At 39.5% G+C, this 14,456-nt stretch overlaps 1 protein-coding gene and 1 long non-coding RNA gene across 2 annotated transcripts in view; one reads left to right on the top strand and one right to left on the bottom strand.

Annotated features, from left to right (window-relative positions):
• Positions 1-12,581, bottom strand: part of CCDC192 (coiled-coil domain containing 192) — a 228,412-nt gene extending 215,831 nt beyond the window's left edge. Inside the window, exons 1-2 of the mRNA XM_070793222.1 lie at positions 12,460-12,581; positions 6,297-6,348 (exon numbers count right to left, since the gene is read on the bottom strand). Coding sequence (XP_070649323.1) covers positions 6,297-6,348; positions 12,460-12,578 — 171 coding nt within the window. The 5' untranslated portion in view covers positions 12,579-12,581. The remainder of the gene's footprint in view (positions 1-6,296; positions 6,349-12,459) is intronic.
• Positions 1-14,456, top strand: part of LOC139184116 (uncharacterized) — a 311,899-nt gene that overhangs the window by 92,361 nt on the left and 205,082 nt on the right. The window lies entirely within an intron of this gene.

The following is a 14,456-nucleotide window of genomic DNA, read 5'->3' on the forward strand; positions in this document are numbered from 1 at the left end:
CCACCTCTCTATGTACTGTTTGACCTGAACTCTCTGTTGAAGTTGTTGCCTGTAGAATCCAGGTTACTAAACTAGCTAAACTTTGAGATGATTTTATAGGGACAACAGTGGGATAGGAGCAGGAAAGCCTGACCTGGATCAGTACCTCATTTCTTGCAAGATACCGATATAAAAATGAGGCATGAGAGGTTGAACAGTGTGTAGAAACTCAGACTAACATCTCGTGTTCCAGCATCTGGGGAGCTAACATTACCCATGCAGATATAGTAATGTTGGTAATATTAGATACTATCTAGATGAACTAGCAGATGTCTCTGGAAATAAAGTTTTGATTTCTATACTATTCATGTTCTATTATGGCGGGAAAAAGCCAACTGTTAGTTTGAAACCATGAAACTTACCATGCTTTTAAAAGTGTATTTCCTTTTGGCTGTGGTTGGGTCTTTGCTGCTGTGCAGGCTTTTTTCTGGTTGCGGCAATGGGCGGCTACTCTCTAGTTGCAGTGCACGGGCTTCTCATTGCAGTGACTTTTCTTGTGCAGTACAGACTCTAGGGCACATGGGCTCAGTAGCTGTGGCTCCCGGGCTCTAGAGCACAGGCTCAGTAGTTGTGGCACACCAGCTTTAGTTGCTCCGAGGCGTGTGAGATCTTCCCTGATTAGGAATCAAACCCATATGTCCTGCATTGACAGGTGGATCCTTCACCACTAAGCCACCAGAGAAGCTCTACCATGCTTTATTAAATGTTTTACTTCCTTAAAGTTTGCAGATTTTCATTAAATCTCTCACATCAAGAAAGATTTGTCTGAAGGATTATCAAAGTTACAGAGACAGTTTCTATTCATATCTTTTGTCTTGCCCTCAGTTACAGCACAATGGCTGCTTTGCATTTCTTGTGAATTTCCATTCGCAAAACCTCATTCATTCAGTTAGACTTATTCTGGTTGTGTTATTCTATGGGGTTAGAGTTCCAGGGTTACAGACTCTCAGAGATTTGGCTACAGAGGGCTTATTGGAGATGGCTCTTATAAGCAACACCTATAACAGAAGAAAAGAAGCAGAAATGCAACAGCGGCCTGAGCTGATTCCATTAGCGAGTTGGCCCGGCCCTTCAGGATTGCCCTCAAAAAAAGGGACCCAGGTCTTGCAGCCCTGCATCAACTAGTCACTGGATGCAGGTTGACCCATGAATGGGGAGGACTTTGGAGCAATGGAGTGCCTTCCTCCAAGTAAGATTCCTGGTGATAGGCTCAGCTGCTGGTCGTCTCAGGCAAAATTAGCTCAAAGTAAATCACAGATCTAAATGTGAAACCTAAAACGATAAACCTTCTGGTAGAAAAAAGAAAATATTTGTGACCTTGGGCAAAGATTTCTTAAATCAGATAGCAAAAGCATGATCCATGACAGTACAAATTGATAGATTAGACTTCATCAAAATTAATAACTTCTGCTCTTCTAAAGACACTGCTAAGAGAATGAAAAGACTAACCATAGACTGAAGAAAATACCTGCAAAACACACATCTGAAAAATTATATGTATCTAGAATATATAAAGAACTTTCAAAACCCAATGATAAGAAACAAACAACTTAAAAATTTGTGTTGAACAAAACATTTCAATAGATATGTCACCAAATGAGATAGAAGGATGGCAAATAGATGAAAAGGTGCTCAAACACCATTAGTTATTAAGGAAACGAACATTAAAACAACAATGAGATACCACCTCACTTATTAGAATGGCTAAACTTAAAAGGCTGATCTTACCAGAATCAGAGAGAATATGAATAAACTAAAACTTCCATAGACTGCTAGTGGGAATGTTAAATGATACTACAAATTTGGAAAATAGTTTGAGAGTTGTTAAGAAAGTTAAAAATACAGATTACCATGTGATTCAACCATTTCACTCTTAGGGATTTACCCAAGAGGAAAGAAAGCATATGTCCATACCAAGATTTGTCCATGAACATTTATAGCAGCTTTATTTGTAAAAAGTCAAAAGCTGGAAATAATCTAAGTGCCAGTCAGTGGGTGAAGGCATGAGCGAACTGGTGCAGTGGAATACTATTTAGCAATAAAAATTAATTATTAATGCACACTAAAATGTGGATGAAGTTCAAGACAATTTTGCTGAGTGAAAAAAGTCAGTAAAAAGTTGCATATTGTATGACTTTATTTGTATAAAGCTCAAGGAAATGAAAACAATACATAATGACATGAAACGCACTTCCTTGGAAATAAGGTGGGAAGGAATGAGTAGGAGGGATCACAAAGAAGCACGAGAAAGCTCTGGGAGTGATGGAAAGATCATTATCTTGACTGTGATGGTGGTTTCACGTGTGTATACATATGTTAAAACTCATCAACTTGTACACATTATATTTGTCAAGTTTGCTTAAGGAAAAAAGAGAAAGGAAGAAAGAAGAAAGAAAAAATAAAAGGAAAAGAAAGGAAACAAAAATCTAAAACAGTTCTGAGATATCATTTCTTACATATTAGAGTGGTAAAATAACCTATTATAACAGCAACAAGTCTTTATATTTAAATATACATAGAAATGCAATTCTATATTGATCTCATTTCAAGATAAGTAAGAATGTCTCCTTTAAATCATTTAAAATGATCATTTAAAATACAAGCAGTATTTAACAACTGTAATTCATTAGTGATTTGAAAGTTTGCTTGTCAAAGGGAAGAATCTTTTGAAAGCTATTTCAGAATGCTAAAATTTAGAAATATCAGAAATGTGACCAAATATATGCTTCCTGCGAAATAATGCTATGTTATACCTAGTACTAGAAGAATAGAAGTTATACAATTTGACACAATTTAAGGCATTCTTATCTTTCCCGGTTTGTCAAATGTAGTATTTTAAAAGCTAATTTAAGCTTTTTTTTTTTATAAAGTTGACTTCCTATATAGTGCACTATGAACTTGACCTTATGAATTAAAAAATTTTACAATGCTTTAATATTTTTGGCTCTTAATAATTCTTTAATGAAGTCATCACTGAATTACAATTTGAACCCTAAATGGCTTATGAGGTTTTATAATAAACCTAGTTTTGTAAAATGAGTGAAAAAGTTCATACATATTCTAGCATTAATGAATTCACAGCCACACTCTCATTTTTGGATGTGCCACTCCACATAACCAAAAGTCATGTGATGTTTTTACATTGTTCGTTTCTATGTGTCACAGTTTTCAGGAATAGTTCACAGGGAGAAACCCTGAGTCAGGTATCTGGTTCAGGTCACGCCTCCTTGCAATAGAACTTTTATCTCCTAAACAATTTTAAATGAGATGATTTATAAGCACTAGCTGTTCTTTGTCAGAGGATGTTAAAATGGAGCAAAGGCAACAGCTCAAATAACATTCTAATATGGCCCAGATAAACAGGGGTGACCTGGCACCTGCAAAGTGGATCTACGTAAATTCTCACTGGATTATACCATAATGTTCTTGCTCTGCAGTTAACATATGACTCATCGATCACTTAACAGCTGGACTCTCCCTCAATCTCCTTGACTCTAAATTTCTTAATTTCTAAGGTGATAATAACAATATTCATGGAGGAGGAAGAGAAGAAAAGTACAATCGTGATGATTCTAAAAAAAACCACCCCCATCTGCTGCTGTAACAGTTCAGAGAGACAGCCATCTGTCAGTCACCTAGGGCTTTGCCTGGAACTCAGTCCAGTCGTTCTGTTTCAGGTGGTATTGATTGAATGCCGTTTTGGTAACACAAACTTTCTTTTAGGGGCATAGAGATGCATGGGTCTTCCTACGTGGTGCTAGTGGTAAAGAAACCGCAGGAAACATAAGAGACAAGGGTTCGATCCCTAGGTTTGGAAGATACCCTGAAGGAGGGCGTGGCAACCCACTCCAGAATTCTTGCCTGGAGAATCCCTCAGACAGAGGAGCCTGGTGGGCTACGGTCCATAGGGTCGCACAGAGTCAGATATGACTGAAGCCACTTAGCTGCAGAGATGAATAAAGACTCTAAGAATGCACAGTTTACCAGGAAAGTCAAGATGTTAAAGTACTGTTCAGAGGCCACATGCCACAAAGGGAGAGTGTGTTTCATTCTGCTTTGGTGCTTGAGATGCCTTCACAGAATTAAAGACGTTTTTATCCTTCATCCGTGTGTTCTCTATCAAAGCTAACCACAACTATTCAAAAGAGGCATCTGAGACCCACCTACAATTTGGTTCCTTGTAGTACAGAGCAGAATCTGGTCTGTTAAATAATCATCCTTTGAGTTCCAAGATTTGAAGGGGGTTGTGCATTGAGGCGGCAGCACTAATTGTGACCATCCTATGGCCTTCAAGTCTCTAATCCTAACTGCCACCTTAAGCTAAATGTATTCTTTTAGAAATGTAAAAATTCAGTAACTAAAGTAGAAGCAGTTACTTCAAGCCCCCAGGGCTCTCAACTCTGTGAAATGTAAATTGAAAGAAGATAGATTCTGAACTCCTGGAAGCTAATTGGGAGCCCTAGGCAGAAATCCTAAATGTAGTAATTGGCACCTTGCCCTTTTCAGTGTCTTAGACAGCCAGTGAGAGGGTCACCTCTAGGGTGTTAACTGATTAGCATTGATAGAGAAAAGGCAGCCAACAGAGATTGGTAGGCTGAAGCTCCCGTTTCCAAAACTCCAATTTAACTACTAGCTCAAGGGTTACAACTAACCAGAGGAAGAATGTTTTCATATAGTGCCAGTGAGGGACACTCTTCCTTTGGACAATAAGACCGTAAATAACTCTACTACATAAGTTAAAAACTCACTGAAGAATCGTAATAGAATATTCAGTGATAACTAGAGGTAGAAAAATTCTTCATTAAAATCATATTCTAATCTAAGTTAGTTTCCCTTTGACTTCTATTTCTTCATCAAAAACCCACCTCCTAAAAATTTCTGTGGGTTTGAGACATACGTCCAGTCTGTCTGAAAAGTGAAAGTGAAAGTGAAGTCGCTCAGTCGTGTCCGACTCTTTGCGACCCCATGGACGGTATCCTACCAGGCTCCGTGGTCCATGGGATTTTCCAGGCAAGAATGCTGGAGTGGGCTACCATTTCCTTCTCCAGGGGATCTTCCCAACCCAGGGATGGAACCTGGGTCTCCTGAGTTGCAGACAGACTCTTTTCTATCTGAGCCACTAGGGAATCCCCAGAATAAATGAATTCTTAGATGTTAACACTGAACAAAAGTAATTGTGTGGAAGTAAGGTTCTGAATATGTACCTCACTAGATCAAATGTTCTTAGCTGCTGATGATGGGGGGGTGGGGGCGGTCATGAGTAGAAAAAGAATGCTGAATCCAGAAAGAAATAGAGAAACCAAAGGGCAAGGTCCCACGGTGCACAGAGTAGTCTGTTTGAAATGAATCTATTCCTAACAGCTATACCACTGTACACTTGCAGATAGTTTCCCAACCATTGTCATATCCCAAACATCTTATATCAAATAGACTATTAAAGTCTCATCATCCTCATTCTACAGATGAAAAACAAGGCTTGGAGAGTTTAAGTGACTTGGGGCATTACAGCCTAATTCCTAGTCCTGCAATCTTTCTCCTCTACCACACTGCCTTTACATTAGAGCTGGAAATGTTGTTCCAGAAATGTCTGTGGGTAAAGTCTAGTGGATCCTTACTAAAACTGAGCCAAGGGTGTACAGATCGCTCATTCTTTTTCTTTTTTAAGGGAAATCCTCAAACTTGCATAAAAATAGAAAGCTAGTATAATGAGTCTCCATGAACTCATCACAGCTATAATACCGACCTACCCAATTGTCACCTGAGGCCTCTGGGGGGACTAGTTGAGGCTTAGGTAGAAAGGACCCAGCTGCCCCAGAATGACTTGAAGGGGAATGAACTGAGAATATTGGGAAGAGACTGTGATTTAAACCCAAACAAACCAAGTAAGATGAGTTACCCAATCTGTTTCGTGTCTAAATTCCAGAGTTTCCTCATATACAAGCAAATACTTTGAAGTAACCCAGGATGTCTATGCTTGTGCAGGACCCCAGAGAGCAGTGTGAGATCACAAGGAAAAACGTGGTCACAGCCACTGCATACCAACTTCCCTCCTCCCCAGCAGCATCCTCTCATTGATACCCTGCCCACTTTAACACATTCTACTTGAAAAAGTACATGTTTTATTTTTTAAAATGTGTACTAGTAAAATATGAAAGAGAAACTCTGTTAGAAAAAATCTCTACATTAATTAAAGAAGTTACAGTTTCATGAACTGTAATGCTTTTAAAAGAGAAACTCATGAAAACCTCTTTTCTTACCGGTATTGTGTTTCTTTGTTGTGTATTTGACGCTGAATTTCCAGACGTGGTGCTGAAATAAAGTAAGAGTTCAGAATTCCAAAATTTTCTCTCAGACATGAACACACTCATACACACACATACACACCCCACATCTAATAGATCTTTATGCTGTAACATTGAAGATGTATCTTTTAAAGTATTTCCTCCCAATGTCATTTTCTGAACATTTTTAAAGGAAGTCAAAAGTAGGGAATGTAAACTTTACTTGAAGAAGATAAAATAGCCTTTAAAGGTCCTCTTGAGAATAAGCAGTCTGAACAGTACAATCTGTTCTGAAAACCTGCAAAATATCTTATTTCAACTAAAAAAAAAAAAAAGAGAGGAAAAACATAACCTATGAAACAGCAGACTTTGAGAATTCTTTGTCTCCTACACTGCTTCTCAATCAATTTCTCTTTGTCTGCTGGATTATTTCCAATAGTTTACAAACATGCTGTTATTTAGTGCATCTTGAGCCCCCTTAACCCTTTAGTTTCTGCTTGATTACTCTGATCCCCATTAGAGCAAAACTATATTGTCACTGTCTCTAATTCCTTTCTTCCTATTTTTTGTTAAAAACACTCCATTCGGACTCTTACAACTATCATTCCACAGAAATTGCACTTACTGAATTCACTAGTGAGTCCACATTACTATAACCAGTGGTCATGTGTCACAGTTCATCTTAACAACTTTTGACATGATTCAAGACTCCCTCCTTGAAATGCATTCTTCACTTGGCTCCCAGGACATCCTAAGGTCCCAGACTTTCTTCCCATTCCATCTGCTGTTCCTTTTCAGTCTCCTTTGATGTTTGTTTCTTCTTTCTCTCAACTCTCTACATTGGCCTGTTCTCTTCTCTACTCACATTCACTCCCTTGGTGAGCTGCCCCAGCTTCGGGGATTTAAATATTATTAATATGCTGGGGCTTCCCTGATGGCTCAGACAGTAAAAGAATCTGCTTGCAATGTAGGAGACCTGGATTCAACCCCTGGGTCAGGAAGATCCCCTGGAGAAGGGAATGGCAACCCACTCCAATATTCTTGCCTGGAGAAACCACGGACAGAGGAGCCTAGCAAACTACAGCCCATGGGGTCGCAAAAAGTTGGACATGACTGAGCAACTAACACAATATGCTGACCACTCCCCAATACATTTTTCCAGTGCAGACATCTCCCTTGAAATCCAGATTCATTCATTCGATTGCTTTCTTGACATCTCCACCAGGATGTCTAATAGACATCTCACTTTCAACATTTCTAAAACCTAACTCCTAATTCCTATTCCCAAATCTGCTCTACTTGCAGTCTTCTCCATCTCAGTTGATGATGACATTATCTTTCCAGTTGCTCAGGCCAAAACCTTGACTTTTCTTTTTGTCATGGAAACCAAATCCAACCCAACAGGAAATTTGGGGATCTACCATCATAATATATCCGGTACCTGGCCAGTTTTCACCATCTTAATTGCTAACAACCTGGTTTAAACCTCAAGCCACATCAGATCTTACCTGGACTGTTGCATTAACCTCCTGAATAGCTCTCTCTGGTTTCCCTTTTGCCCCCTACCTTCAGTTTTCAATACACATCAACTGTAAAAATATTATTTCACTCCTCTGCTAAAAACAAACAAAAATCTCCAATAAATGATTCCATTTCACTTAGAATAAAAGCCGAAGGCCATGTAATGACCTACAAACTCCTAAAGATGTCTTTGCCATTCAACCTTTCCACATACTGTAGGATTCCATTCCATTCCCTTCTCCTCCCAAACATACCCCCCTCCCCTTTACCTGTCTGAATTCATCACATATTCCTCTGCTCAGCTCCTCCCTTTTGAGTCACACTGGCTTTCTTATTGTTCGTCCATTACTTATGCCAGGAAGTTTTCATCTATACTTGTCCACCGGGCTTTTTACTAATTCCTTCTTTTCTTTGCTCAAATATCCCTTTCTCAGGCAAGCCTACCACATGCACTTCATTTAGAATTAAGCTCCTCACTCCTCTGTCCATCCAAATTACCGTGATTGATTTTTCTCTGCAGTTTACCACCTTCTAACACTTAATGTACTTGCATGTTTATTATATCCATTGTGTTTCCTCTCAACTGAACATACAAATTCCTTAAAGATAGGGAATTTTTTGTGCTGTTGTTTTGTTACTCTATCCCTAACATCTTCAAGAAGGCTAGGATGGTCAGTAAAAACTTGAACGAATAAATGAATCGTTGAGTTAATAAACTTCCAATCTTAATAAGTCATTCTGTTGTTACCAGCCAGCAAGCCTTATTTTACAATACTGGGGCACTTTTATTATTTTCTATTTTACTATCTCCCTAATGAGTGTGTTATTTTATTCCCATATTTCTGTGCATATCTCTTACTTTAAAAAGTCAAACCATTTAAAATGTTCACAGAGTAATCAGTGACTATTGAACAAAATTAATTAAATTCCCACTTAGTGAAGGACACACTGGGGTTCTGAGAGATATAATTGTTTTTCTTGCATCATACCTAAATCAGCTTTCTACTTGACAGTACCTCTTTATCATGAAATGGAAAACACGCTTTTGATCATCACAGTTGCTGGGCAAAACAGCAAACCATTTGAAGGACCTTAATAAGCTGGCCTTTTAACTAATTTTACTATCAATCTATCTCGCAAAAACTGATATTTTTGCCAAACTTGATTTTTACTACCCTGTAGTTCCAGGGCATGTGTTTATCTTTTTCTTAGATTGTTTCCTCATGCTCTCATCTCTGTTTGTTAAAATCATACCTATTCTTCATGACAATGAAAGGTAAAAGTGTTAGTTGCTCAGTCGTGTCTGACTCTTCGCGGCCCCAGAGACGGTAGCCCTCCAGGTTCCTCTGTCCATGGGATTCTCCAGGCAAGAACACTGGAGTATGTTGTCATTCTCATTCCTCATACCACAGGTCAAATGCTGCTCCCTGCCTACCTCCCCCACCCCCAAGCCTCTTCAGTTCTACTGGTCAGAACCATTTCTTGCCTCTGTGTCCACAAGCAGATTTTGGATGTCTGTCTTTTATAATTTTTATTTCATTTCATGATGTTGTACAGCTGTTTGTCTACCTTTATTTTTGCATTTCTCAATGACACCTCCCAGAAGACAAGGACTGTGCTTAATCAAGAAATTAATATTCAATCACTGAAGGAAGCCAAACCAAAAAAAAAAAAAAAAACTGAGTCCAATACATGTGCATATTCAGATGTGACACAGATATACAAGAAAAAGTACTGTTTGAAGCTAATTTCTTTTAGTAATGCCTGAAACAAAACTACTGGTTTAAAAGGCAGATTTGGCTGCCTGACAGTAATATTTAAAGGTCATGAGTCATGGCCTCAGGGTAACCATAGTAACTTAGCATACACAGGACAAGTCATATTGTCCCATAATTAAGGGAACAAAAGCTTTAGAAAGCCTATTAGCCTGGAGAGAAAACAAATTAGAATTAACAAATATATTTATGAAGCTTGTTTTATTGCAGTGATTTCTTACTTCAGGGTTCATAGAAGAGCTGAAAAAATATCTTCAAATTTCTTTTGGCAGGAAGTAATAATATGACATATAGGCCTTATAGTTGCTTTTTCCAGTACTTAATAAGGACATAAATATTTCATTCCTTTCAGTGGAAAAAAGTCTCTATATCTGTTCTCCCAAGTTTTTACCTCCTTTTTTCCACCAATTGGTCCAAGTGGATAAATATTTTAATAAAATTCGTTTGGAAATACACCTATTGAGCACCTTGTCTCTTCTAGGAGAGGATAAAGAGCTTTGTTTCATTCCCTAGGTTAATTGCATCCAGCGCCTAACCATACCTGGCTTAGACAACACAGGTGCAAGTTCCCATTTGGTTTCAACTATATACACTGTGAAGTAGGTCTGTCTCAAGGGCCTGGGAAGAGGAGGGGAGAGAAATTAAGGCAAGCAGATACATGGGGCCAGTTTGTTCCTGCTTAGAAGTGAAAGAGCTGAATTGCACCATTCTAAAAGGGAAGAAATATCAATAACCTCAGATATGCAGATGACACCACCCTTATGGCAGAAAGTGAAGAAGAACTAAAAAGTCTCTTGATGAAGGTGAAAGAGGAGAGTGAAAAAGTTGGCTTAAAGCTCAACATTCAGAAAACTAAGATCATGGCATCTGGTCTCAACACTTCATGGGAAATAGATGGGGAAACAGTAGAAACAGTGTCAGACTTTATTTTGGGGGGCTCCAAAATCACTGGAGATGGTGATTGCAGCCAGGAAATTAAAAGACGCTTACTCCTTGGAAGAAAAGTTATGACCAAACTAGATAGCATATTGAAAAGCAGAGACATTACTTTGCCAAAAAGGTCCATCTAGTCAAGCCTATGGTTTTTCCTATGGTCATGTATGGATGTGAGAGTTGGACTGTGAAGAAAGCTGAGCACCGAAGAATTGATGCTTTTGAACTGTGGTGTTGGAGAAGACTCTTGAGAGTCCCTTGGACTGCAAGGAGGTCCAGCCAGTCCATTCTGAAGGAGATCAGTCCTGGGTGTTTTTTGGAAGGACTGATGCTAAAGCTGAAACTCCAATACTTTGGCCACCTCAAGAGTTGACTCATTGGAAAAGACTCTGCTGCTAGGAGGGATTGGGGGCAGGAGGAGAAGGGGACGACAGAGGATGAGATGGCTGGATGGTATCACCGACTCGATGCACATGAGTTTGAGTGAACTCCGGGAGTTGGTGATGGACAGGGAGGCCTGGCGTGCCGTGATTCATGGGGTCGCAGAGAGTCAGACACAACTGAGTGACTGAACTGAACTGAACTGAAAGGTGAAGTGGAGTTTCATGGTCATCCACTGTCTCCTTCATCAGAGCCATGCTCCATGCTTGCACAGAAGACTCTGTTCCATATACCAAAAAAAACAGGCATACCATTGATGATTTACAGTGAGAGCAAAGCCCGTCTTTCCACTTGACTTCCCTTCTGATGGTACCCTGGGCTGTTCCTTTCAAAGTTGTTGTTTTTATCACAGGCCATTTTTCCTCCATTTGGTAACATTGCATTCACCTCTCCAAATGTCAGCACATTGACATGTCATCTCTAAATGTGCCATGTTCAGAGAAATGAAAACAAGTGTTTGCTAGATTTTTATTTTCTTTAACAGAAACTACCTTCAAAAAATTTCCTTCCCCCAAAAGATTGTCAGTCTTTTGAGAGTCACGGACTCCTCTGCACGTAGAAATGTTTCTCACAAACAGGAGAATTTGTGAATTTCTCATTTCATTTATGGATCATAGACATAGGTTAAAAGGAAATAAAAGCAAGGCTCACACATTTCATGTTGAAGAAGGAAATGGCAACCCACTCCAGTATTCTTGCCTGAAAATTTCCATAGGAGGGCTGTAGTCCAAGGGATTGCAAAGACTCGGATACAACTGAGCAAGTAAGCACACATTTCATGTAATGAAATACATTTTAAATCTTAATAAATCAGGACTAGAGTTACATGTGTGCATATCACAAGGACGTCATTTTCTAGGATATAGCTCTTTCTACAGAAAAGTTCTGGTCATTTCTCTTACAAGGTTTAAAAGAAAATTCTAAGTGGAAGGTATATCTACATTTTAAGGGGAAAGAAACATGGTGTCAACATGCATATTTCCTAATGATTAACTATAGATCGATTGTAGCAGGGAACCATACTTCAATATTTATAGCCAGAGTTGGTTTGGATTTCTGTTTGAATATGGTTGGAATGACCTAACTTCTTTTGTGTATATCTCTTGGCAAGGGAGCAGCAAAGATGACATTTCATTCCAGTGATTCTAAAAATGGGCTACCTCAACTTCCCCTTCTCACACCAGTATAATGGTTGGGGTGAGTATGTGATTTTGGGAAGAACAAGTGAGGAACATTTTATTCATTCAGCAAACATTTACCTAACACCTTCTGCATATCAGACCCTGCCCTGTGATCTGAGAAGGCATCCATGTTCAAAGAAAGGGATCATTCTCCAGGAAAGGAGAAAAAGTCTTTCTGATGTTTTTCCCCAGACATGAAGGAAAGGTTTTCTTTGAAGCACCAAGTGAGGCTACTTTATCTATAAATTCGCATGAATTCTTTTGGAATGGGAGTAGTTAGGAACTCACCTGCTTCTCCCTGGGGTTTCACACCCTGGGGCCACAGATGTCCTGCTGTAACATTCTCCCATCTCAAATCGGGCCCCCTGAGGTACCCTGTCCGTGAGACAGACATCAACTATCCCCATTCCTTAGACATTTAGAATCCCTGTTACTACTCTGCTGTCCCCGTTACTAGGCAACCACAATGGCTGAGGAAAGGACCGTTAGCTTCCCAGAGAAAAAGTTTCAATTACAAAGCCACAGTAACCTCTAAAAACATCTCACAAATCAGATCCAGGCAGGAGTGTAGATGAAAATCACTATGTATTCATCATTTCTGGAAAATGCACTCGAAGTGGGCCACAAGCAATGATTTTTGTGCTCAAACCATGACATGTTTACATTCAGAGCCAGTGCTAAGGAAACAGTCACACTGTTTGAGTGTGTGTAGTCACAGAAGTGGATTGGTTTACAGGCTGCCAGTAGTTTTTGCCACAGACCACCTCCCTCTGTGATAATATTCCTTTCCTGGGACCCATAGGCCCCAGGCAGAAAACTGCACCTGGCCACATCCTAATTAAGGCTTCTATCCTGATTTCGGATTGCAGAAGTGATAAATTATGCTGATTAGCTGGTGATCTGCTCACTGTCACAAATCATCTGTAGCCACTGCTCCTTCTTCCTTGTTGTTTGTTGGAAAAACACAGCCACTTTCTCCAGCCAGTTGCTACATCTCTCCCTGGATGCGTTTGTGGACCCAGAACAACTCGCATTCACTCCATTTCCTGCCCTGGCAGGAAGTACATATAGGACCTTTGCAGTCTACAGACAGAATCACTCCTGGGCTTTGAACTCTTATTTTCTGGGCTCACACAAACCTAATCACACAGTGCATCCAAAATAAATTAGATTGGTAGGAGAGAAATTTTTCTAATCACAGTTTATTTCTAGGGATGGAGCATGTAGACCAGAAAACTGCAAGAGTAGTGAAATCAGTTCAGTTCAGTCGCTCAGTCGTGTCTGACCCTTTGTGACCCCATGGACTGCATCATACTAGGCATCCCTGTTTTTCACCAACTCCAAGAGCTTGCTCAAATTCATGTCCATCAGGTTGGAGATGCCATCCAACCATCTCATCCTCTGTCATCCCCTTCTCCTCCTGCCTTCAATTTTCCTAGCATCAGGGTCTTTTCAAATGAGTCAATTCTTCGTATCAGGTGGCCAAAGTATTAAGAGTTTCAGCTTTAGCATCAGTCCTTCCAATGAACACCCAGGACTGATCTCCTTTAGGATGGACTGTTCGGATCTCCTTGCAGTCCAAGGGACTCTCAAGAGTCTTCTCCAACACCACAGTTCAAAAGCATCAATTCTTCAGTGCTCAACTTTCTTTATAGTCCAACTCTCACATCCATACATGACTACTGGAAAAGCCATAGCTTTGAGACGGACCTTGTTGGCAAAGTAATGTGAAATCAGTGGTAGCTTATCAACTAAAGAGTATAATAAGCATTTACTTCTCCAGCAGAACTTTGTCACCCAGATCCCTGGTAAAAACAAGTAAATGCTACAACTAAAGTTATGAACCTGTGAGCAGTTGGTGTTCTAGGAGGAAAAATCAACACTAATTAGGTGGATGTGGAAAGATAAAAACTGGGGTATTGGCCTTGCCTCTAGTTAGCAGTCTGTGTGAAATTCAGAAAATCATCTTACCTCTTTATGACTTTTTTTTTTTATATAAAAGACTCAACTTGAGTTGTTTCTGTCACCCTTCCAGCTTTAACATTCTGTTCTGTTTCCCTAGCCCATCTTATTAAAAAACCCACAGAGTGGATTACACTTTACTGCCTTTTAGAGGAATGTGCAGATATTCACTGCGTGGTTGGTTCATACCAGTTTTTGAAAGGAAGGTCATCTCAGTAATGGCTGGTGAAAGGCAGTGTAAGCACTAATTATTTATAATGCTTATTAATCTTATCTTACATCTCATGATCAAAAAGAGGTAAGGAGATATGGTTGGTACAAAA

Source organism: Bos indicus, chromosome 7, assembly GCF_029378745.1.
Source record: "Bos indicus isolate NIAB-ARS_2022 breed Sahiwal x Tharparkar chromosome 7, NIAB-ARS_B.indTharparkar_mat_pri_1.0, whole genome shotgun sequence".
Classification (NCBI taxonomy): Eukaryota; Metazoa; Chordata; class Mammalia; order Artiodactyla; family Bovidae; genus Bos; species Bos indicus.